Source organism: Tupaia chinensis, unplaced genomic scaffold (assembly GCF_000334495.1).
Source record: "Tupaia chinensis unplaced genomic scaffold, TupChi_1.0 Scaffold143836_2, whole genome shotgun sequence".
Taxonomy (NCBI): Eukaryota; Metazoa; Chordata; class Mammalia; order Scandentia; family Tupaiidae; genus Tupaia; species Tupaia belangeri.
Window position 1 is genome coordinate 1076975 of NW_006203687.1, and position 26465 is coordinate 1103439.

The 26465-nt window shown below is 38.3% G+C and overlaps 1 protein-coding gene across 1 annotated transcript in view; it reads left to right on the top strand.

Moving 5' to 3' along the window:
- The window catches only part of DNAH5 (dynein axonemal heavy chain 5), a 306494-nt gene that overhangs the window by 152202 nt on the left and 127827 nt on the right, over positions 1–26465 (top strand). Inside the window, exons 40-47 of the mRNA XM_027767025.1 lie at positions 6203–6381; positions 7582–7769; positions 8095–8289; positions 13156–13290; positions 14405–14512; positions 17251–17404; positions 21919–22065; positions 24824–25065. Of these exons, the coding sequence (XP_027622826.1) occupies positions 6203–6381; positions 7582–7769; positions 8095–8289; positions 13156–13290; positions 14405–14512; positions 17251–17404; positions 21919–22065; positions 24824–25065 (1348 nt within the window). The remainder of the gene's footprint in view (positions 1–6202; positions 6382–7581; positions 7770–8094; positions 8290–13155; positions 13291–14404; positions 14513–17250; positions 17405–21918; positions 22066–24823; positions 25066–26465) is intronic.

A 26465-nucleotide genomic window follows, 5' to 3' on the forward strand; every position in this document is an offset into this window, starting at 1 on the left:
TTTTTTTGCCATCCTTGATTCCCTATCCCTCACCCTCTGCTATGTCCCACCCTCCTCCCACATTGTCTCTGGTATCCATGGAATATCTTATTCTAATTTAACTATGTTGTCTATGTTGTATAAGCCACATTGTATATTCTCTGTCCAGTGATGCACTAAGTACTTAGGTTCAAATGGTTTGATTCAATCATTCCACATTGTATGCATACAGTAAAACATCACATTGTACCCCATAATCAGTCTTTGGCCTCAGTGAAAGTTGAAGCTGAACCTCAATTGTTATCACAGAGTGAACCTCTGAGCTATAGCATTAAAGATGTTATCAGAGGGGACTTAAGTTTGATGTTAGAACATGACTGTCTGCTAGGATTGGCCCTTCCACTCATTCTCAATATATGAGGTGTTCTCTTTCAACCAAGCATGGAAGAATAGCAAGAGCTGTGTGTGTGTGTGTGTGTGTGTGTGTGTGAGAGTGATCTCTCACATTTTCTTATCCTTATATTCTTTCTTATGTTTAGATTGAAAGTGGTTTATAGTGGATGCTATTACATGGCCTTCTAGAATTTTTTCTTTTTGTTTTGAAGTGGGGAAAGGAATAATCAAATAAGCCAGACAACAGATAGACAAATACCATATGATCTCATGTATATGCAGGATCTAAAAATGTCAAACTTAAAGAAGAGTGTGGAATGGTATTACTGAAAGCTAGGGGATGAAGGGGTGGGCAGGGAAGGGGATTTATTAATCAAAAGGTAAGAAGTTTCAGATAGAAAGAATGCTTTCTGAGATCCATTGCACAGGTAAATGACCATAGTCAATAATAATGTATATTTCAAAATTAGAGACTAAATCTCAGATGTCTTACCATATAAAAATGACAGATGAGAAGATAACTATGTTAATTACTTGATTTAATAGTGTCACATAATAAAATACCACATTGTATTCTTTAAGTATATATAATTATGACTTGTGAACTAAAAATAATATTAATTTAGGCCAGCAAGTGGCATAGTGGGTTAAGCAGATTAAGATGTTAGATTCCATGTGGTCAACTGTGGTTTGAGTCCTGGACCTGGAGGCTTGAAAGCCACACCAGGAGCATGTGCGTGCATGCCCAAAATCCTGAGAGAAAAATAGAGGAGAAGTGATTGTGGTGTGGCTATTCTCTGTGGGGGGTGATTTTTTACTTCTCCTCCTTCCTTGTCTCTGTTTTTATCCAGTGAGTGCATGCACACACACACAGAATCTTTAAAATTTAATGAATAAAATGTGAAGGATTCTCAAATAGGAATTTTTTAAAAACTACTTCTGCAGTTACTCACACTTGCTCTTGCAAACCTCCAACATTTTCTTCCCACCTTCTCTCTTCAGCAAGGGACTCATTTCCCAATGTACTGAGTAGATGAGGTCACAGGAAAGACCATGAGCTTATCTCCCATGTCGGGTCCATGAAACAGGCACGTGCCATCATGCAGACTATTTCTCTCCTGATTTTCTGGATGGACCGTCTGCATTGCCATTCGCTTGGCCCCTGTTCCAGCTTCTTAGGGCTGTCACAATTCTTGATAGTAACCTCCTTCTTCATCTTGAAAGCCAACAACAATGAATTGAATGAGCACCTTTCAGTGTTTTCTTCTTATTTCATCTCATCTGTCTGACTCCTCTTCTGACTCTCTCTTCTTTGAAGGACACATGTGATTACATTAGGCTCAGCAGATGATCTCCCCAACTTAAGGTCCTTAACATTAATTACATCTGAGAGTCCCTTTAGCTACAACAGGTAGCATGTTCACAGGCATTAGTACCTGACCATACTTGGGGGCAGTTATCCTAACTTTGTGCATGCTTCCTTTTCATTACTTTGACAAAGCAGCTCTTACAAAAGGTGCCCAGACTTTCAGGTTGCTAAATCCATCTTTTATTCTGGCTCTCATTTTCCCTGACCCATTGGCATAATTGGTTGATCTCTCCCTCTTTTTATTTGTTTCCAAAGATTTATTTCTGTCTTCAAGTTCAACCTTAGGAAAACTAGTGATTCATGGATCCAAGATGAAAAGGCTCAGAAAATAAATTCTTTGTTCTTTTATTTTGTGTCTATGTGGATGACTAATGGACAGAGGGATAGGCAGTCAGCCTGTCCTGGTGCTGCAATCCACTTCCAGCCGTCAGTCAGGCCCAGATCATGGATGAGTATGTACCTGGAACACTCAGGGAGGTCTTTGGACTTGAACAAGGACCCACATGGGCTTGCTTCCCAGAGAGCTGCATCTCACTGTTGTGCCACCATCTGGTCTTTCAAAATCCTTTTGCATTTTCACATAGAGTTTTCATAGTTTACCAACTTATCTGCAGCTTGATTATTTCACTGTATTCCTTATCTTGTACATCTTTTAATATAAAAAAGTAACCATTTTAAAAGTGAAACAAGTATTTGTGTAAGTGAAAGCGATTCTACAATTTGTTTTAGACTGTTTCACCTTAACTACTCACTTGCTTGTTTTTCTTTAACTCGATTCAGCGTGAAGTGAGTCATGAAATTTCTCTGGTCTTTAGGATTCCTTTGCAAGATTTAATGCTATTTTCAAAAGAAAATTCCTCACTATAGTTAATACTTTACAAAAGTCAAGTGCTGGAGGCACTGACATGTTTGTGGTCAGTCTTTTGCTGACTGACCATGGAAATTCAACAATGGTGGCAGCTCTTTGGACCCTGGGAAGCTCAACATCATGTGGGCAGAGCTGCAGATATTTCAGATGTAAAAATGACCATTATAACATTATAACATCTTATAGTGTCTTTCTCTAAAAGCTCATGAGGTTTATAATGGCCATTCTACTTCTGCGTGTATATAGAGAAAATTGGAATTGTTCTCATTACCGCTGTCACTTAAGACAAATGGGCAGAGGAAATAGAGGACTGACAGACATCTCATCTGTTAGATAACAAATGTAGACAAGTCTAATAACAGCAGACATATAACTTCTGTGAATTAGACCTACATGTTGACTATTCAACTCTGCCCTTAGCACTGTGTAGTCTTGGGCAAGACACCTAACCTCCCTGATTCCCTTTCTTTGAAATTATGTAGGCTGGAGGTAATTTTTTTATTTTATTTTATTTATTTATTTATTTTTAGGTTGGAGGTAATGTTAATAGCCAGTGTAGAACAAATGTTAGTCGTTATTATGATTTTCTCTATCACTGTTCTTTTCTTAATCATTAGGAACATTCTTTTACGGGACCAGCAGTTAGCCTAATGGCTATGTCGCTGGACTCCCATGTAGTCGACCGCAGTTTGAGTCCCCAACCTGGTGGCTTAAACTCATGCCAGGCACGTGTGTGTGCATGCCCAAGATCTCGAGGAGGATGGAGGAAAAGGGATTGCGGTGTGGCCATCCCACCTGGGGGGGTGATTTCTTGCTTTCTGTCTCTGTCTCTCTCTGTCTTTCTGGCGAGCGCATGCACCCTATAGCAAAAAACCTCTCAAAAAAGGAAAAAGAAAAAAAGAGAACGTTCTTTTGCAGCATCTTCTTTTGTTATTCTTTAAGTATGCCTGACAATCAGAGTCTGTAATGAAACCAAGTTCTCAACAAGGAAAAATACCTTGCTTATGCACATACCAAGGCCTTAGAAAGCTTTTCAGCATTTCAGAATCAATAGGAGTTGGAACTACTTCTGGGTTATGTGTGACAAAATGCATCTAGAGTGTTAGAATACTCACTGCTAATGTTGGGGACAGATTTGGTTAAATCAAGGGCTAACGAGCCCAGGGTCATGGGGTCGGTGGCTGTTCATTTGGCGCTGTGTCACATTTTGCATCTTTAATTCCAGTAGCTCCAGGGACAGCAGGAACCAGATAAGAGTGGATGGCTGGATCAGCCCGGGTCATTTATTTGGCAAATGTTCATGGCGGAAGGGCCGGGGTTAGTTAGGCCAGTAGTTATGAGAGCAAGCATGAGCAAGAGCCAGCTCCTGATCTCAGAGGGTTTATGGAGTCTGATGGGCAGGCAGAAAACTAGAAGACAGCCCTGAACAGGGCACTAAGACATACAGAAATTCATACCTTATTCAATGAGTGGAGACAATTTTGGAAATGTTGATACGTATGAGAAAGAGATCAGGAAGGAAATCAGAGAAGGGAGGGAGCGAAGTGTACACACTATACGATAGATACTCTGGGAAGTCTCAGATCCTGCCCAGGGAGATGCTCTGACACAGCTGAGCTTGTCACCAAAAGGCAGCCTAGGCATCCATGTACAATTGAGCTGAAGCCCTGCCTAACGGAGAATGGAAGGGACAGTCACCTGGCATGCCTGCCCACTTTTATGTAAAAGGGATGATTTCTCTCTGGCAACTCAACTGCTTACTATTTCTTCGGTTTAATTATAAACCCAGAGATCCTAGTTATAGAAAGGGTTGGCAGGGCTGAACAGCTTCCTGGCCAGTGCTGATGTAGATAGAAGTATGTTTCACCTTGATAGGGTGGACATGTCCCAGGACTGGGAGTGAGAGGGTGTGTCTTTCCACCAAGGACTGGCTTAGATTTCAGCTTTGCCACTGAAGTCTGAGAAAAGTTCCTCAGTCTCTGTGAGTCTTTCCTCAGCTGCGAAATGGGAAAAATAACAGTGGCTTCTTGGCAAGTTTGTCTGGGAATCGACTGAGATAATGTATGTGGAGTATATTGTGTTGGCTATTGTTATTACAGATTCTGCTCTGAAAGGGATAGCAGAAGTGTGAGGGGGAGAGAGACCTCAACATCGAAGTGAGAGCAGGTGTCTTCCTGATTCAGATTCAGATATTTTCATTCTCATCCAGGCTCCAAATACATTCAGGGAAGAGTAATGTACTTGCTTTTTCAGAACCCATTTGTAATAAAGACAGACCCGGGATGGCCTGCGATTAGTTATTTCTCCCTTCATGCTGGATAATCTCTTCCTCTCTTTCAAATCTTGTACCAAGTCCAAATGAATGCTTTATAGTTTGGCCACAAGAAAACCCTATACTGTACTACTTTATGAATTGTCTCCTATGACAATGCCAGATGGTCCCGGGAATCAAATAATTTATTAGCAAGGTTTCAGGATAAACATTTTCCTTTACAGACTTGTTGAATTCTCTCATTAAATCTTTTGTTTGTTAATCTCACATTTAAGATACAGTAGCAGGTACATGCAGGTCTAGACATCACAAAAATAGATTCGTGATATGATTATTTGGCAATGTGTGATTTAAATCCCAAGCACGTCTAATGTTTGATTCTTAAACTCAGAAGGGAATTAATTTACTTAAATGGTTCTCAATCTATTTTATAGAATATTATCCTTTATTTAATTTTAATTTAAAAAAGTGTTTCTTTTATGGGTGAGAGAGACAGAGACAGCATCCCCAATGGTATTGACACTGTGACCCACTGCCAGCTTCAGCTAGTTCCAGATCACAGGTACATGTACCCAACATGCTCAGGGAGGTCTCTAAATATGAACCTGGCATGTTCCCTGGTGGATAGCTGCAGAGAATTTCCACTAGTTCTTCTTTTATCTCTCTCTCTCTCTCTGTCTCTGTCTCTCTCTATATACATCTATATCTACCTATGTCTGTATCTCTATCTATCTCTATCTATCTATCTATCTATCTATCTATCTATCTATCCATCTATATCTATCATTTATCTATATCTATTTATCATCTATCATGATTTTCCAGTTGCTAGTTCTGGGATTTGAACTATGATCAGCTATGTGGGAATGCAGCACCTTAACCACTGTACCACTTGCTGGTCCCAAGTTTGCATTACTTTCGTGCCACTGCCTGCCCCTTCAACATCATCCTTTAAATGTGGTAGATTTCTGGGAAAAAGTTACCAAATACATTTTGGAAATATGTACTTGTTTTCATATTTGCAGATTCTCAATACAAGTTATTAAAGAAAGCCCAAAAAAACTTTGCAGTAGAGAAATCAGTTTAACCCTTTCAAGAATTTTTCAAACTTATTTGACTGGAGACTACCCCGTACTTCTTCCTCACCACATAGTAACATCCATAAGGACAAGCATATTTTTTAGTTTTGGAAATGTTATGTGGAAACAATGGCCTACATCTGTTTTTTTCAATCTTGTGCTGGTTTCACCTCACCGCGATGTCTTGGAAGTATCTTGCACACGCTGGGGAGGTGGTTCTAATGATGTGTCTATCCCTCAAGGTGTTATATCACATTGGCACAAGCTCTGGGGATGAGCATGGGAGGAGCCCCTGCAGGACCTGCAGGAACAGGCAAAACGGAAACCACCAAAGATATGGGGCGATGTCTTGGGAAGTACGTCGTGGTTTTCAATTGTTCAGATCAGATGGATTTCCGAGGGCTTGGACGGATTTTTAAAGGTAAAATTTATAAACCTATGGCCCAGTGGTTAAGACAGCTGGATTTCACATGGCCAACCATATAACTTAAATCCTAGACACAGTAGCTTGAAAGACAGCCAGGTGTGTTGTGTGTGTGTGTATGTGTGTGTGTGACAACCATATAACTTAAATCCTAGACACAATAGCTTGAAAGACAGCCAGGTGTGTTTGTGTGTGTGTGTATGTGTGTGTGTGTCTGTGTGCCTAAAATCTTGAAAGGAAAAATGGAGGAGAGGGCATTGTAAAGTAACTATGCCTAATGGAGAATGCTTTCTTGCTTCCCTCCCCCATCTCTTTCTGTCTCTCAGTGGCAAATGCATGTACCATCTGCCAAATTAAAATAACAGTGAGATATATACATGACTTACTCATTTCTTCAATGAAAGAGAGAAAGGGACAGAGACAGAGTGACAGAGAGAGAGCACCTCCAATACGGTCTCAACACCATTATCCACTCTAGCCACAGCCAGCCCTGAATTCTGAAAATGACATGCCTGTCAAACTCAGAGTCTGAGTCTCTAGACTCCAACCAGGAAACTTCCCACGTGAATCAACGTGGCACAGTAATTCATTTTACCACTGCACTGCTGTCTGGTCCTTAAGTATTTTTTTATTTGGTAAAATATGTTGCTAAGAATATCTTGTTAGGGTTTATTTTTTAAACAATTGGCTACATTTTAGTGTTGTTTTTCAACTTTGTAAACTTTTTGGAAAATCTTGAATCTTACCTGTGTTGCATGAACCAAGTATAAACATTACTTGCCTTTGTAATGTTCCTTTATCATGGTGGGTTGGGTGATTACAAATAAAATGCCAAATTTTGAGTTGTTAGGGGCCATAAAAGGCCTGATCTATTTGTTCAACTTCATTTTCTTTTAAGTAACTCTCCATTAATTGACCCCTTACTCCTTCTATACACCGGATGTCATTCTGTATGTATTACATGTGTCAGTTCACTTAATCTCAACAACTATGCAGAGCAGTCATGTCACTACTATTATTTTTGTTTTACAGGTAAGGAAATTAAAGCATGGAGGCATTAAGTACCAGATTCAACTTCATTTTTGAACAAGCCTATGTCACGCTCATCCTGGAAGCTGAGCTTCTGTCTTTGGCTCTTTCTCTTTTGCTTTCCAAAATTAAGATTAATTGGATTTTTTATTTAATTTTCTTTCTAAGGACTGGCACAGTCTGGATCCTGGGGTTGTTTTGATGAGTTTAACCGTATCGATCTACCAGTTCTTTCGGTTGCAGCCCAGCAAATTTCCATTATTTTGACATGTAAAAAGGAGCGTAAAAAATCTTTCATTTTTACTGATGGAGATAATGTGACTATGAACCCTGAGTTTGGGCTTTTTCTCACCATGGTAAGGATCTACTAGAAGAGCTACTGAGTTTCCGTCTTCTTACCACAGTCTTCATGCATCGTCCTGGTTGTATGCCACCTACTGTCCATGAGAGGGGGTTGGTGTAATTTTCACTCCTGTTTCAAAGCCTTTGGTGTTAAACAAGATCATAATAATAAGTCATGCTTTAGTCAGCCCAGGTTAAAGAAGCGCGAGAGAAGTAAATGAGGTGTCTGGTTGTCTTCCATATTTGCATGTGTGCACAAGGAAGCTTTAGCTATCGTGTGATGTATGTTTGCTGCCCCATGACCTTATCACTCATCCTGGGGGCTTATTTTCTCTTTAGAATCCTGGCTATGCCGGGCGGCAGGAACTTCCTGAAAACTTGAAGATTAACTTCCGCTCGGTGGCCATGATGGTCCCTGACCGTCAGATTATCATAAGGGTGAAGCTGGCGAGCTGTGGTTTCATTGACAACATTGTTTTGGCCAGGAAGTTTTTCACACTCTACAAGCTGTGCGAGGAGCAGCTTTCTAAGCAGGTGTGGCATTCTGAAGACCTCTGTGCACTTCGGCTTGTTTCATTGTTCTATTCAGTGAAGTGTATTCATCTTTAAAAATTGTTGGGCTGTTGATAAAATGATTTGGGCTGTTGATAAAATGCTTTATTTAATTTTTAAAAAATTTTTAAAGAATTATTTTATTTAACTTCATTTATTTATTTATTTTAATTTGACCAGAGAGAAACAGAGTGAGAGCGAGGGAGAGAAAGGGAGCTGCCAGGTCTGGGACTCCCAACTATGGTCAGCCATGTGGGAGTCCAGTGCCCTTAGACACCAGCCCACTTGCTGGCCCCAATAAAGTACTTTATTAATACTAAGTAAAAAGGTGTATCATTGCAAAAATAATATTTTATGCATAGTTTAATTAAGAAGTACATTTTAAGAAATTAATATTTGTAGCCTAGAAACAAGGTAATTACTATATGAAATGATTTAAGAGCCAAAGAATTATAGATAATTCACATTGTTGTTTATGTACCTATCACATATATACTCATCATAACTTTTGTATGTGTCATCCTGTCTTTCAGGAACCTCTCATTCATTTACTCTTCTCACTTGTTATCTCAGTCAAGTATTTGACCAAGGCTTACTAATTATGTATTTCCCGTGTTGTAACCTTTTTGCTAGTTTATGCCACTGTTAGGAGTAGCAGGTTCCAGCATCATCAGGTTTTAAGATGAGAGGCATGAATCAATCATTTATTACTTCCATATTAGTTACCTGTTGCTACATAACAATTTTATTATAAACTAAATGGCATAAAACATGCACATTTATTATTTCATACTCTCTATATTATCAGAAGTCAGCCTAACGGGGTCCAAGCATAGCACAAGACTGTAATCATGATTTTGGTTGGGGCTGTGGTTTCATCCCATGCTTGACTGGAGAACAATCTACTGAGGTCTCGGGTTGTTGGGAAAATTCTGTTCCTTGAGTTGATAAGCTGAGGAATGATTCCATTTATTGCTTTCTGTTGGTTGAAGGCCACTTTTAGCTCCCACAGGTTGTACATTATTAATTTGTTGTTACATAGAATTCTCCAGCATAGCCTGTTGTGTTCTCATAGGCAGCAAGGAGAGTTTCTAGCGAGATGAGCACTGTACTCTTGTGCAATGTGGACACACAGTCACATACGCATAATCACATATGGGTTGAGCACTCCTAAGCTGAAAATGCAAAACCCTCAGTGCTTCCAATCATGCAACTATCTGAGCGCTGACAAATGCTGTAAGTGAAAATCTCGCATGATGGGTCACAGTCAAAATGCAGCAATACAAAACTATTGCATAAAATTATCTTTAAACTATGTGTATAAGGTGTATATGAAACATAAATGAATTTTGTATTTAGATCTGGGTCCCATCCCCAAAATATTGCAAATATTCACAAATCCAAAAATATCTGAAATTCAAAACACTGCTAGTCCCAAGCATTTTGAATAAGAGATATGTAACTTGTATAATCTGTCATCTCTGCTGTATTCTATTAGGAGTAAATGCCAGGTCCTGCCCATATTCAATGCAACTCGCTCACCTGTACCTGGAAGTAGGCATTTTCCAGTGCATATAAGTAACAATTACTAAAAGCATATGCTAAATAATGACACATCATAGCAAAGAAAAGAAAATAATGTGACTAAACCTCCTAAAATATGTAACATTTATTTATTTTTCTTTTATTCTTTTTTAAAAATAATTATTTCATTTAACTTTATTTATTTATTTACTTTTTATTTGACCAGAGAGGGAGAGAGAGAGAGAGAGAGAGAGAGAGAGAGAGAGAGAGAGAGAAAGCAAGTCACCAGTCTGGGACTCGAACCACAGTCAGCCATGTGGGAATCCAGTGTCCTTAACCACAACGCCACCTGCCAGCCCCATATTTTTCTTTTCTTTTTTTTAGAACAATTTTTACTATAGGGTGAATGTGTTCACCAGGAAGACAGAGATAAAGAAACAGATAGCAAGAAATCACCCTCTAGGGGTTTGGGCACACCATTCTCCTCTTGGGATTTTGGGCACGCACACACACACATGCTTGCTGCGAGTTTTAAGTTGCTGGGTCTGAGACTCAAAATTGCAGTCGACTTCATAGAAGTCCATCAACGTAACCATTACACCATATGCTTGTTCCCATATGTAACATTTAATCTCTCTCTTCCTCAAGGCTTTCATTCTAAACTTCTTTGGATCTCAATTATATTTTTATATCCACAGGCTCAACCAAATCACATCCCCACTCAAAAATTCTTTCCCAGTGAGTGTTCAGACACACAGGACCTTCTGACCCTGGCCATTGAGCCCTATTGAGTGGCCTGATACTGCTATTTGCCTTTGGCCACCAACATATTTTATTTTTTCTACTTAACTGAATATGAGGGCAATCTGGCTATGATAACTGTCATCTCGTTGATGGCCAGGGTTGGTTCCTCTGATCGGGCAGGCTGGATGGATATCCTCTTCTTCCCTCACTTCTCCATACATTTCCTTTCCCAAACTGTGTATCCAAAGAAGATGGCCTTTTCAGGTATACAAGGCCCATTGTTGGGCTGAGCTGCTTGGGTAGCTCAGCCCAAGAATGTGTTCCTCAACCAGAACCTCTGAACAGACTCTTCTACTTAGTACTACCTTTACTCACTCTTGTTTTTTATTCTGTAAAGGAATATTCTATGCTATTTCTTGTATATAGAAAATTTCCACAGCATCATTTGGTGGCATGATAGTGAAAGCACTGAGTCCCAAGTGGATTGACTGTATGGTTGAGTCTTAAACCTGGTGGCTTGAAAGACATACCTGGCACATGTGCATGTGTGACCAAACTCCTGAGAGGAGAGTGGAAGAGAAGGGATTGCAGTGTGGCCATCTCTTCTTGGGGTGCTTTGTTATGTTCCCTCTCTACATATCTCTGGTAAGTGCGTGCACCTTATAGCAAAATAATAATAATAAAAAACCCCAAGAACTCCCCCCCCCCAAAAAAAATCCCATATCATTGACTCCTGCCCTATTCTTCATTACAACTTCATTGTTACTACCTTTACTCCTGCAGCTCTTGTCATAGTGTAACTGTGAAATAAAAATGAATCAATGTGAACAAAACAATTGGCTCCTTACCAATCTCTTGGTGAGCATTCTGTGACTCAGAGTCAATTCCTGATAGGAAGTTTTCTTTGATTACTTTCAAGAAACTGATTTTTGTGCAAGTTTGCTCTACTTTTGTTACTGTCTTAACTAGAATTTAAATTTCCTGAAGGCAGAAACTCAATCTGAATATTTTTGTTTGCTCCATCTTCTAAACATGGCCTGATGTTCCCAATGACCTTTGCACATAATTTAATTTAACACGCTTTTCTGATTATGCCACTAAACCAGCCATGGTGGCAAGGGCAGCAGCATGCCAAACTTCAGTGCTGCAAGCCACATGGCAGCTGCAGTTTGACTCCCTGGTCCAGTTGGCCTGAAACATGCCAGGTGCATGTGTAAGAACCCAAGATCTAATGAGCTGAGGACTGGAGGAAGAGCACTGTGGTTTGACCAGACCCTGTGAAGAGTTTACTTTTGTTTTATTTTTATCAAATAAAAGTATTTGATTAACATTTTTTTATTCTATACTTTTTTGTTATGGTAAAAAAGCTTAACATTAAATTTACCACTGTGAGTAGTTCAGTGGTGTTAAATATATTCACCATGTTGTGAAACAGATCTCCAGGACTTTTTCATCTTGAAAACTGAACTTCTATATCCATTATACAACAAGTCCCTTTCTTCCCTCTCCCTCCAGCCCTTCTACTTTTTCTAACCACCATTCTACTTTTTCTTTCTGTGAAATTCACCACTTTAAATACTCATAGAAGTGACATGGTGCAATACTTCTCTTTGCAACTGGTATAGTTTACTGAGTATTATGTCTTCAAGTTTCGTCTATGTCACAGTACGTGGCAGGATTTTCTTCCTATTTCCTTCCTATTTCATTGTACATGTATGCCCATTGTGTTTATGTATTTGTCACTGGGCATTTGGGTTACTTCCATCTCCTGACTCTTGTGAATAGTGCTATTGGGTGTGCAAATAGCTCTTGGTAACTCAGCCTTCAATGTGTTCGAATATACACCCAGAAGTGGGATTGCTGGATCATATGGTAGTTTTATTTTTAATTTTTTTGAGGATCTACAATGCTGTTTTCCACAGTGGCTGAAAATTGGATTTTAATAATTTACTTGGTATGTGCTGAAATTTGGCATGATTGAATGTTTATAAATACACACCAAGGGAATGACAGGGCTAGGGCTTGGCTTTCTGGTTTGCTCTGATTTTACCTCCTGCCCTTCCATATAGTCCTGGGGTGTAGCTGTTCTTCTTCCCACTCAATATCCCTGTCTTCTTACTAATAATAAAAAGTCATGTGTATGATGGTTGTAGGTAAGGTCTTATTTTAATTCTGTTCTGAATTAAACCTCTACATATATGAGGACTTTTATTTTGTATTTGATTAAGAACAAGGGGATATCTATACTCCAAGTAGAAATTTATTTCTTTTCCCCTGTTAAGCTATTAGGTTGTCAGAAAAACCATGGCATATTTTCGTATAGAAAAACAAAGAAAACTATGGCATGACTTTTCAGTTAGTTTTCATCTAAAAGCTTAAATTAGTGATGGTACCTGGAAATTCTCTCATGGATAATCTTTATTTGCTCAGAAAAGTATATCGATAAAGAAATGTGTTGCTCCATTTTCCCTGTGAGTTTTTAAAAGGAAAATCAGCATTTATTCATTATTGCAAATAGATCTTCCAAATTCATAGCAACTTAATGCTGAAAATAAACTTGGAATTTCTAACATTCTTCAGGTACACTATGACTTTGGTCTGCGTAACATTCTGTCAGTTCTGCGGACGTTGGGTGCCTCTAAACGAGCCAACCCTACAGATACGGAATCGACGATTGTCATGCGTGTGCTGCGAGATATGAATCTTTCCAAACTGGTAAAACTCACAGATGGGGATGTTTCACCTACTTACATATCAGTTCAACTAATTCTGCACAAATGAGCCATGCAAATATCCATTTTAAATGGCTCACAATCAGATCAAGTGCGGAGAGCACAACTTTTTACTTTTTCAGATCTTTTTGGAATGACTCCGATCTAGTCTAAAATATGCCCATTTCAATAGAATCAAAGTGCATTTTGCCCAGGCGTTGGTGGTATAGCGGTTAGCATAGCTGCCTTCCAAAGTGCATTTAAAAAAAATCTACACATAAAGGTTCCAAATACCTTGAATCACTTTTATGTTTTAGTGCTAAAATCTCACCTTCTTAAAAGTCTGTAGAGCCTAGCAGGAAATTGTATATGAATTCTCCGAGTGTGAAATCATTTCCCACTCTTATTTCCCAGACAGGTGATCAGTGCTCAGTATCAGTGCATCTATCCATAGGACGGCAAAATGGTGCTCTTTTTAACTTCAGAATAAAAGTATAAATGAATTTCAGTTCACGAATTTGTTACTGTATTTCATTTAACAAATTCTATTAAAAATTGTACACTATATTGTGTCCCCCGAACTGTTAATTTTATGAAAAGTTTCTCCCCTAGGTAGTACTTTTTTTTCCTTCCATTTTCTTTTGTTTCTCTTCTTTAGGCCCTTTTTTTTTTTTCCTTTTTAAAATTTTTCCTATAGAGCACATGCACTTGTTGGAAAGAGACACAGAGAGTCAGAGAGAGGAAAAGTGAGAAATCTGCTCTACCCTGGGGGATGGCCATGCTGTAGTCCCTTCTCCATTCTCCTCTTAGGATTTTGGGCACATACACTTGTGCCCAGTGTGGTTTTCAAGCCCCTGGGCCTGGGACTTGAACTGAGGTCAGCCATGTGGGAGTCTAGTACTTTAATCATCATGCCACCTGCTGGCCTCTAATTTTAAAATTTTTAATTTGTGGGGAAGATGAGGGAAATATTACTCAGCTTCAGTGAAGGTGATATTTTATTTCTAAGTAGCTGTGTTAGAATAGCCTGGGATGTGTTGGGTATTTTCAATCTATTTATTCACTGCTATTTTTGTGCCAGAATAGTTGGTCTGAGTTCCCTTTCTTATTTTTTCTAGATTGATGAGGACGAGCCCTTATTTTTGAGTTTGATTGAAGATCTCTTCCCAAATATTCTCCTGGACAAGGCAGGCTACCCTGAATTGGAATCAGCAATTAGTAGACAGGTAATATATGTCACAAGGCATCGAGTGCGGTGTCTGCTGAATTATATAGGAACCAATGAAACTGGTGTGGCCTGAACTTGTGGGTCTGAGAACAAAGCCAAAGCTACAGCTACCATTTGACGGGAGGCTGTTGCATGTGGTTAATAGAGCTCTTCCTGCCAGGAGTCCTAGCATTGCACAGTCACATGCATAGTCAGTCATGTATGAGTGGCCCTGTTACTGATGGAAACTGTTCCACTCCAGATTCAGAAGTGAAATGATTGTTGGCCAGGGCCAGGGGGCGGGGGCGAGCTGCTATCTTGCATACACTTGCCTAGGTGTGTCTTCTGCCCTGGCGTATGCCACCTTGCTTCTGCACCTGAGTATTGTTTACAGTGATCTCATGTGGCATCTCAGCCTTCCTCCTTTCTTCCCTGGGCACTCGTGATTTCCTCCTGAGGCCCTTGGTGGGGGAATCCACTACACTATGTAAGTTTTTAGGTGTCTGGACTTCCTATCACACCTGGTGCAGCTTTAACTTTTTTTTTTAAGGATTACTTATTTTATTTATTATTTTATCTTTTATTTAGTAGTCAGTTTGACCAGAGAGACAAGGAGTGAGAGAGAGGAAGAGTAAAAAGGCAAATTGCCAGATTTAGGACTTGAACTGTGGTCAGCCATATGGGATTCCAGTACTTCAACCACCATGTCACCTGCTGGTCCTGGAGCTTTAACTTTTTATAGCCTTCCTAGGAATGAAAATGAGTCATGTAAATCTGTGCCAATTACCTTTCGTATAAAAAAAATTTGCAAAAAATGTTGCTTTAAAGAAGTGATTAGCTTATATTTATAAAATGCATTTGACTCCTTGAAAATATATTTAACAAAAATCAAAAGTGGTTGCATTTAATGTATAGTTTATAATGTATACAAAAATCAGTATATCAAAGTCTAAATTTCCTGATGAGGTAAGAGTGATAAGTCATTCTGCAACTGATTTCTTCATCATTAGATTAAATTAATGGTAGCATTACATAAAATAAACTAAGTATTAAGTAATTTATAAGAGAAGGTAGCATTAGGAATTTATAGGATATGGGAATTATGGAAAGCAAATACACACTGTAAAGAGATTCATAATTTTTATCCAAAATTATTTAAGTGAAATTAGAACTGTCACTTACAGAAAGTTCAAGCAGAGCATGATTGTTAAGGACATGAGCCAAGGACCTGAACTTCTTGGGTTCAAATCGCCATCTCATAACTATACAAGTTGGCCCTTTGGGGCAAATTACTTACTTAGTGTCTCCTGTAAAATGAAGGCACTAATAGTGCCAATTTCATCATGATTTCCGAAGATTAATCTTAGAACAATCTTTAGCACTGAGTAACTTCTGTACATGTGCTTTGTGGAGGGCGCTGCATTACGTGAGCGACACGGGAGCCATATTAAGAGCTATCGGCCATCTTAAGAAACCTTTGGGTTTCACTTCCCCGCTGAGCAAACAATAACAGTAATAGATGATTGGTCACCATGCGGGACACACGCCGATTGGTCAAACCAGAATGCTTCCTTTACATTTCCAGGCTACCAATGATTGATCCATAGTATGATACCCTACTTGCATTTCGGGCAGCCAATCAATGCCCACCGGCATGTATATAATCGCAGTCTGTTCTACAATAAACGAGACTTGATCAGCACCTCATCTTGTCTCTACTCGATGTGTTTGTCCCTTCTCTCACTCCCTCCCTCAGGGAATTGTTTGACTGTCCTGTGGGTCGGGACAGTGTTTGATGGATAAAAACTATGCAGTAGACTTACAAAAACAGGTTGAAATTTATATGGAATTTTAGTCAATCTGGTATGTAATCTGTTTTTCTAGTTACAAGTATCATCTTTGAAGTTAAACAATTTAAATGCATTTTGTCATGTGAGTCTTTATTTTTAAGTTGCTCTTCAGATGTCCATTTAATAAAATCATAATTGTATAAATATATTCAATTCCCAAAGAAAGATGCAGATTTTTTATTATCTTGGGATAACATTTTGATTATGTTCAGCCTTGTTTGTGTCTGTGCATTTACATATATTTATGTCTTCTTGATATATATGTGTGTTTATAAATTTTGCCAGAGGACATGTGTACTCACCAGAAAGAGGGAGAGAGAGACAAAGGGAAGTGAGAAAGCATCCCCCATGGGGGATGGTCATACTACAATATCTTCTCCTCCACATCTGCCTTTGGGATTTTGGGCGTGCATCCACACATGTTTGGTGTGTTTATAAGCCACTGGGTCCGGGACTGAACCATGCAGTTAACCATGTAGGACCCAGCCACCTTAACCACCATGCCACCAGCTGGCCCCATAAGTACATTTTTTTATTTGTTTGGTTTTTAGAGGTTTTTGCTATAGGGTGTGTGCTCTTGCTGGAAAGACAGAGAGAGAGACAGAGAGACAAAAAGCAAGGGGGTATGGCTATCCATTCTCCTCTTGGGATCTTGGGCACGTGTGCATACACACCTGGTGTGAGTTTAAGCCACCGGGTCCAGGACTTGAACCATGGTTGACTACATGGGAGTCCAGCGACATAGCCATTACACTAACTGCTGGTCCCCATAAATACATATTTTAAAAAATTATTCTTAAATAGTAGCTCCTCATCACTTTCTCATGTCTATGCATATTTTTAGCACAATGAGAAGTCCAGAACATTGCTGACATGGTCCAATGTGGGAATTTTAATATGCTTTCAGGTTGAAGAAGCTGGTTTAATCGACCATCCCCCTTGGAAACTGAAAGTCATCCAGCTATTCGAAACACAGAGGGTGAGGCATGGAATGATGACCCTGGGGCCCAGTGGAGCAGGGAAAACCACATGCATCCACACCTTGATGAGAGCCATGACAGGTATGGGGCAGCCAATGCCATTGTTCTGGGTGACACTGTGAAGGAGTTGTGACACAGTGGAATGCACGAGTGACACAAAGGCAGATCCATTAGTGTGTTTTCACAGGCAGGAGCACTGCTTTACTGTTTGGTACATTTTAAAGACAACAAATCACATTAATACAATATGTCACATTAATACACCAGAGGAAAAGACATTTTTAGGTGACTTTATGCACCATGCTATGTGTTTTAGATATATTTTGTCATTTACTTTTCACAGTGATCTTGAGAGATGGTTATTATTATCCCTAGTTTATTTTTCTCAAATTCAGAAATGCCCAAGTTTACAAAGATGATAGGGATGGGATTCTGAGTTAATCCAGGCCCACTAACTAAATACCCAGATTTTTCCTAGAATACAGGTCACTTTTCCCTAAATACAGCATGCTACTTCCCAACAAAATAAAGTAATTTCAGTCTCAACTCTGAAATTCTGTGTTGAAATCATCTTAAGCATAAACTAATTTCCCATCTAGAATCATTTTTCTTCCTGGTAGAGTTAAATTACTGAGATTCAAGTCCAGATAGCTCTATACAGATATCCTCTGCCCTAGGGTAGCCAAGGAAAATGGTAGTTTACGTTTATGATTGTTCTTGTGTTCCCTGGTTCTGCTCAGACACAGATGATAAAGAGAATCAATTCTTCCTAAAACTATGGGGTAGTCAGGAAAGTCATGATGCATTTTTGTGTAGAAAACAGAAAATTACATCATGACTTTCCTGACAACCTAATACCAATGACTCTTAGTCATGGCAGAGTTGAGTTCCCTAATTTCACAGAACTTTGGCTATTGGAAGGCAGCATATGCAGACCCAGAGAGGAACGGCTCCTGGTTGGGTGTCAAGTCAGCTCATGGAACTCCGGTGTACTGATACTAGTGCAATACTGGTCATTTGTGGTGGCTTTTAGAATTTCCAGTATTGGATTTTGCCTTGGTTTCCTGTTATGAGATAACATGATTTCTATACTACTAGGGAGTCCTCAGAGTATGCCAACTTTTTTCTCCACCACCTGCAGGACTTGTCACATGGTTTTTCATGTATGGTAGTAAGACTTTGTCTTGGGAGTTTTACTTGTTTTAAAATGACTGTTTTTCCTCCCAGGTTGTGTCTAATAATGTTTTTGTTGCAGTTATGAAGCTAGCTGCCTCCCGTTAACAATAAACAACAAATGCACCTACAAATGTTACAGTGACTTAAACAAAATGGGTACTGAATATTAAACAATACAGATACATTACATATGAAATATCTAAATTATATAATGCATATGGCATCACAGATTTGGAGAAGATCTTTGCAAAGATGAATTCACCATTAGAACTTTTGCTGTTTATAAATCCATTATTGGTTTTAGTACATAAGACATTTTTTTTGTTTTGTTTTTTGAGAGAAAGATTTTTGCTAAAGGGTGTGTGTGCTTGCTGGAGAGATAGAGAGAAACAGAGATACAAAGTGAGAAATCAGCCCCCAAGGGGATGGCCATGCTGCAGTACCCTCTCTTCCATTCTCCTCTTGGGATCTCCGGCACCCACGCGCAGGTGTCCGGTGTGAGTTTCAAGTCGCCAGGTTCAGGACTTGAACTGTGGTCAATTGCATGGAAGTCCAGAAACATAACCATTATGCCATCTACTGGTCCCAAACTTTTTTATTTTATTTTTTGAGAGAGAGATTTTTTGCTGTAGAGTATGTGTGCTCGCCAAAGAGACACAGGGAGACAGAAAGTGAGAAATCACACCCCAGGGAGATGACCACACCACAATATCTTCTTCTCCATTATCCCTTTGGGGTTTTAGGTATGCATGTACACCCACCTAGTGTGAGTTTTAAGCTGCCAGATCAGGGACTAGAACCATGGTCAACTACATGGGAGTCTGGAGATGTAACCATCATGCTATCTGCTGGTCCCAAGACAAACTTTTTAAAAATAATTATTTAATTATATTTAACAGCATCATCATCATTATTTTTAAAATTTGGTACAGGCATGTGCACTCACCAAAGAGAAACAGAGAGAAAGAGAGAGAAAGCAAGTCATCAGGTCTAGGACTTAAACCACAGTTAGCCAAGTGGGGAGTCCAGCATGTTAACTATCATCCAGTATCTTGCCAAGTGGGAGTCCAGCATGTTAACTATCATCTAGTATCTTTACTCTTCTGCCAGTTTCTGCATTAGAAGTGAGAAAACAAGTAGGAAAAGTATAACCATGTCTTCTAGTCATATCTCCTACATTTTCAGCCTTAAGACTTTACTTAGGCCAGTAGACGGCATAGTTGCTAAGGCACTAGATCCCACATGGCTGACTCCAGAGTTTGAGTCCCGCACCTGGTGGCTTGAAACACATGCCAGGTGGGACCAGAAAGTGGTGTGATGGTTAAGGTGCTGCACTCCCACATAGCTAGCTATGGTTCAAGTCCTGGATCTGGTGGCTTGAAACTCATACCATGTGCATGTGTGCGCATGTCCAAAATACCAGGAAGAGAGAAGAGGAGATTGCAGCGTGGCCATACCACTGGGAGGCAATTTCTCCCTTTCTCTCTCTCTATCTCTGTCTGTCTGTTTCACTCTCTGGTGAGCACATATGCCCTATGGCAAAAACCTACAAAAAAAAAAAAAAAAGAGTGAACTCTGGGACTACAAAAAAAAAAAAAAAAAGAGTGAACTCTGGGAGAAGCAACAACAACAAAACAAACAAAAGAAAAATATGTCAGGTATGAGTGTGTGCATGCCCAAAATCCCAAGAGGAGAATAGAGAAGGACTGTGGGCATAGCCAACCCCTCAGGGGGTGATTCCTCACTTTCCCTCTCTGTCTCTATCTGGAGAGCACATGCACCATAGGCAAAATCTGAAAAGAAAAAAAAAAATCAATGCCAACAAGTTTATTTGAAGCCAGGGAAGTAGCTCAGCCTGGAAGAAGGGTGAGCTATTAGTGGGTGGAAATTAATGTCTCTGAGGCAGTCAGAATCTCAACCAATGGAAAAAAAAGTTGATAGTCAATATCTTACCGTTTGTATCCTATCCACCATAATAAAATAATTTTTGATAATTTCTATTATATGGGCAACAGATTCAGTCCAATTTTCACAAGTGATACTGTCATATTCTTTAAGATTTGGCTGGCCTTTTGTAAAGTGTGATTAGATAAACAAACAAGTGTTCTCAGAGTTTTATGGATGTCATCTATTACAAAAATGGAATTATAGCTGTTAAGTTGAACTTCATCATAAAATTCTACAAATAATTGCCCTGATTTTACTTGTGATTTCTAAAAAATAAAGAAAAGGAGAAATATAGTCTAATGTTCTAAAGGTGTTTTTTAGTTCTCTAGAGAAACAGAAACAGAAAGATACAAACACAAACACACAGACACACATATGGGGATTCATTGGCTCACATGATTATGGAGATCAAGAAGTCAAGAAGTCTCATGATTTTCTGGAAACCCAGGAAAAGTTGGTGGCGGAGTTTAATCTGAGTCTTAGGGCCTAAGAACCAGGAGAGTTGATGCAAATCCAGTCTGAGGGCTAGAGAAGATGAGTTGAACTGTCTGGGCTCAGAAAGGCAGGCAGGAAAGAAAAGGGACAAATTTCTCCTTCCTCTGCTTTTTGTTCTATTGGGACTATCAGCAGGTGGGAAGATGTGTATTCATAAGGAAGAGGACAATCCACTTTTCTGAGCCCAGAGATTCAAATGCTAACAAACACTTCTAGAAACACACCAGAAATGTTTAAATGGTCACCAGTCAAGTTCACACATACAATTAATCAACTTAATGGGTTTTAAATTAACATTTTTTTCTAATGTGTGTATGTATACATACTTATAGATAGGCTTGCATTTGATGATCTTTCACATAGTATGTAATATTTTAGCATCTATTGTTAGAATTTCATACTTTTAATTTTATTCTTCACTTTTCTGCTCATAATGACATTCCCTTATATCCAGAATGTCAGACCATTAAGAATAGTTTTAGGATGTGAAAGTTCATATATATATTTCTTGAGGTTGGCCATAAAATAAGTTTTGATTAATGCAAAATTCACTCAGCTTATCTTTTCCAAAGTAAGCAAGAAAACAGCTAATAATGGAGTGAATGAGCATTTTCTAGGTCATATTTCAGGCACAAGATTTAATTGAGTATACTACAAACTGAAGATTTTTTTGAGCTGTGAAATTTAGAGAACTTCCAGATTAGTACTCTTATAAATATCAATAAATACCAGCATGGTATCTTTTTCTTCCCCTAAGTAATATGCACTTAAAAAAAAAGAGCTAAAACAGTGCTTTAGTGAATAAAATACAATGAAGCTATGTATGAAAACTTGGAATCAGTAAGCTACATGTTTTCAATGTAATTTTGCATTTCTCATAATTTAGCACCTGCTGATAGTACATTACAAGTTAGTGTGATGTTGCTTAATGGTTCATTCCACATTGGGATGTTCAACTTTGGATTTATTTGATACAGATTGTGGAAAACCACACCGGGAAATGAGGATGAATCCCAAAGCAATTACTGCCCCACAGATGTTTGGTCGGCTTGATGTGGCCACAAATGATTGGACTGATGGGATATTTTCTACCCTTTGGAGGAAAACATTGAGAGCTAAGAAAGGTATGCAATGAATCACAGGTATTATTTTTGATGTGTAATTCTAAATAAAATCCTTGTGACTGTATAGAATTAGTCAAACAACTGTATTGTCTGTATAATATCTTAGTCAAGAATAAGATGTCATAACTCAGTATGATATTTGTAAATGCTGACATAATGAATTTATTGATTAGTTTACCTACTTTTTGGGGGGGTAATAATACTTTTTGAAAAATTAGTTCTACACGACTTCATATACATTAGATGGAAAAAGCTGTTAAGGAAAATCAATAATATTGACTGAAGGATTTTACCATAACTATTTTCATTGAATATTTAAACATATTATTCTTATTTAAGCACAGCCTATTTTTTAAAAAAGTGATTCACCTATAAAATCACAGGAGAAAGCAATTTCTTTGGGGAGAAAATTCTATCTATATTGAACAGACAAATTATCCTGTTTAAGTGGACACTAGTATTTGGTTGTTTAAATAAACTTATTAAGGTCCAGCTGTTCAGTCTGAACAGTCTCTTACTTGTGGACTCTAAATAGGAACCAGCATTCTCAGAATATAAGCTCAGATGGAAGAGGCAATGTCAGCTTTCCTGTCATTGTTTTCTCACTCCTGAGTGAGCAGCAGAAAGGCACAGTAGATGTAATTGCAGGGAGACAGAAAGATGCAGGAGAAAGACAGCTACTCGGGCTCACTTCCTGAGTCCTCTTGGGGCAATGGGGTTTTGCTGAGAAATGTTTAAGGTAGTGCCACTGACGCTCTCATTTGGAGAATATGGCCGATCAACCTAACATCAATTATCAAAAGAGAAATGAAAAATACTTCATTTCTAAAGTGTGCTCATTTTAAAAATTATTGTTTTATGGGGAAAAAATGAACAAATTTTATTTCTGGTTTCTTCCAGTAATCCTATGTAAATACAGACCCAGTGACCAAATGCTACCTCAAAGAACAGGAGCTCAAAGAGTTTTTTATTTTTTGCCTTTCCTCATAAAAAAGCCAATGTATGTCTCTCCTTTCAAAGTGACTCTGGTGATTAGATCACCACTTTACTTAAACTGCTAGTTGAAATGAGCTTGATTATGATTTTCAAGGCATTTTATTTGAAATAGGATATTCCACAGTTGTTCCATAGCAAGGAAAAATTCAATCCATGAGCTTAGTCATGGTGTCTGTGATTAGGAGAAGCTACTAAAGAAATTAAAAGGAAGGTTACTGCTCAATCAAATACCCAAAGTTACAATGGCCTTCCTCTTGAGCATTCTGCTGGTGTTTGCCACTTCCAAATAGCTCCTTGACTAACTCCTATCTGGTTGTGTCCCAGAGTCCCTCTGAAATTGCCATATCAAGGACACTTGCATCCTCCCGGTTGTCAAATACTAATCGCCATTTTTCTTCTGGTTCTGCTCTCAGTGATGCCTGGCCTGGTTGATCGCTTCCCTCCTTGAAGCCTCCCTTCCTCTGGCTTCAGGGATTCCTCCTTTGCTGGTTTCCCTTCCACTCGAGTTTTGTGGAGAGGTGTAGAGGAGAGAGGAGCCAACAAAGAAGCCTGTACTTGAAGTCGAAGGGTTGCTGTGCTCCTGTCCCCAAATCCCCTACCTCTCTTATTATCTAGAAGAAATGTTCCCAGTCCTGTGATTTTAAATTCCATCACTGCACTGTTGGCTCCCACGTTTTAACCTCTAACCCTGACTTCATTCTCAGGTTCCCAATTCAATAACTCTATTAGACTTCTACGGGGCCACTCAGCATGCAAACCAGAATTGGTTCTACAGCACTGCCTGAACCACCCCTTCTGTTTTTCCAACTGTACTCATATACTTCTCTCCCCCTTTCTTCTTGCTAAACAGGTTCAATTTCTTACTGTTTCTGGAACATACTCACCTATGTTGGTCTGCACAGGCTGTTGTAACAAAGCGCCACAGACTAGGTGACTGTTAAACAGGGATGTTTTACAGTTCAGGAGGCTGGAAGTCTGACACAATGGTGTCAGTATGATTATGCTCTTGGAAGGGTTGTGAATGGCTGATTTCTCATTGTGTCCTTAGATGGTGAAGGAGTTAGGGATTTCTCTGAGGCCTCTATTATAAGGCAGGAGCTCATCTCATTCATGAGGGCTCCTCCTACAGGACCCAAAGCCCCTCCTTTTATACTATCACATTGAGGAGTAGAATTGCAATACATGAATTTTGAGGGGACATAAACATGCAGCTTGTGTCTGCTTCAGAGTCTGTCTGAAAAATCTCTAGATCTTTCCATCACTTCTTTCTCCTTCTGGAATATTCCATTGACCACCTTACTTAAAACGATGCTCCATCCCCGTATCCTGATCAATTTTTCTTATTTTATTTGTGTGTATATATATATATATATAGAAAATATCTATCTTTGCCTATTCACTTGCTTGTCTTTTCTATCCCATAGAAAGTAAGCTCAGAAAAGGTATGAATTGTTTCATTTTCCACAAGAGTACCACACCTTAGAACAGTGCTGACATGTAGAGAGTACTCATTTTGTATTTGTTCAATGAACAGATGACTTTTTGATTTGATTATGGGCCTTAAACAACTGCTATATAAGGACCTTAAGAAGTCCTATGTGATAAAATAAGGTTATCATTTAGATCAAAGCTTTATTTAAAAATTAATGAAAATTATATAGAATATTAGTCTTTCTGTTTTCAAGTTTTATATGTAAACGCTTATGTATATGTATGCTTTTTAAAAAAATTTTTTTTAACTACCTTTGATGGGATTTTCTAGGGGACCATATCTGGATAGTCCTTGATGGTCCAGTTGATGCTATCTGGATTGAAAACCTGAACTCGGTTTTGGATGATAACAAAACTCTGACTCTTGCCAATGGTGATCGGATTCCCATGGCTCCAAACTGCAAGATTGTTTTCGAACCGCATAACATCGACAATGCTTCTCCTGCTACTGTCTCAAGAAATGGAATGGTTTTTATGAGTTCATCTATCCTTGACTGGAGTCCTATTCTTGAGGTATGATTGAATCCTCATTTTGTATAACTAAAAAGGGAAATCTGCGTTTAGTCTCAGTTTAAGTGCATGTGCCTATTTTCTGCAGGTGGCAGTGTAATTGCATTTTTATGCTATTGTTCATGGAAGATCCTTGAATGCATTGAGACAGGTAGACCCTGACTGCCCCTCAGTTTTCCTCAGCGCTTTTCTGGTCATATTAAACAGTGACTTCCAAACCTGTGGATTGTGGAGTAATTGCTAGACTTGTGAGAATCAATAAACCTACCAAACTATGTCTGAATAAGTAAATTTTCATTTGATCACATTAGTGATTCATGACATTTTACAAAGGTATTCATTGACGTAAAGTTTGGGAAAAGTCATCTTAGAATATTAATTTAATGACAACTTGTTAAAATTGTATATGAGGAATTTTTATGACATTGAGTGGTCATATTATTAGATTTAAGTTTGTATTTGAAAATACTATTTCAGATAATATCACTTCATGATAAAGTATATTATTGTCATCAATATAGCTAAAGTATATGGATTAGAATTAGATTATAATTAAACACTTTGTATACTTAAATATTTTATTAAATATGAGGGCATTTTCCACTTAAAAGTAGTGGAAAAATGGGATTAACATATGAGTTTATTTTGGTGCAAAACATTTTTGAAGCCATGCATAATTTTTGCATAATGTGTGTTTCCCATGAATTTTGAAGACCCTTTGTAAATATTTTCTGTCAGGTAGAATGCTTTTACATAAACAACGTGGAAAATCTTTTTTTGACAGTTGGTCAAATTGATAATTTTCACTCATGTAAGTTTTTAAAAAATACATTTGAGTGAAATGTATAGATTCACAAATTTAATAAAATAGATGTTTACTTTATATTGTAACTATATTTTTATATGTTTATTTCAGTGTGGGCATATCCTAACTCATGTTAATGTGTTTCCAAAATTTATACAACTCTGGATTGCAAAAGGGCTTAGATATGGCATGAAGAAGGAGGGAAATATATTTATAATAGTGAAATGACACTGAAATATAGTTAAGTGTGTCACTAAAAGTATTTCTTTTTCTTTCTTTCTTTCTTTATTTTATTTTCATTATCATCATAATCTTCTTTATATTACATTGGATTACATATAACTTTACAGTGTATTACAGTGCTTTTTCAAAAGGGAATGCCATACATGTCAGTCAATACAGAAATAATCTCCCCACTTCATCGTTCAATATCTTTTCTATGTTTTTCCCAATCATTATTATTATTATTCTAATTATTTTTTAAAAACAGTCAATCACTATTTCTCATTTTGCTTGTAAAAAAACTTTACCTATCATGAAATACTTCTCAGACCAATCCAGTTGAGAATACTATACATGTTATCATCAACAGGTAATA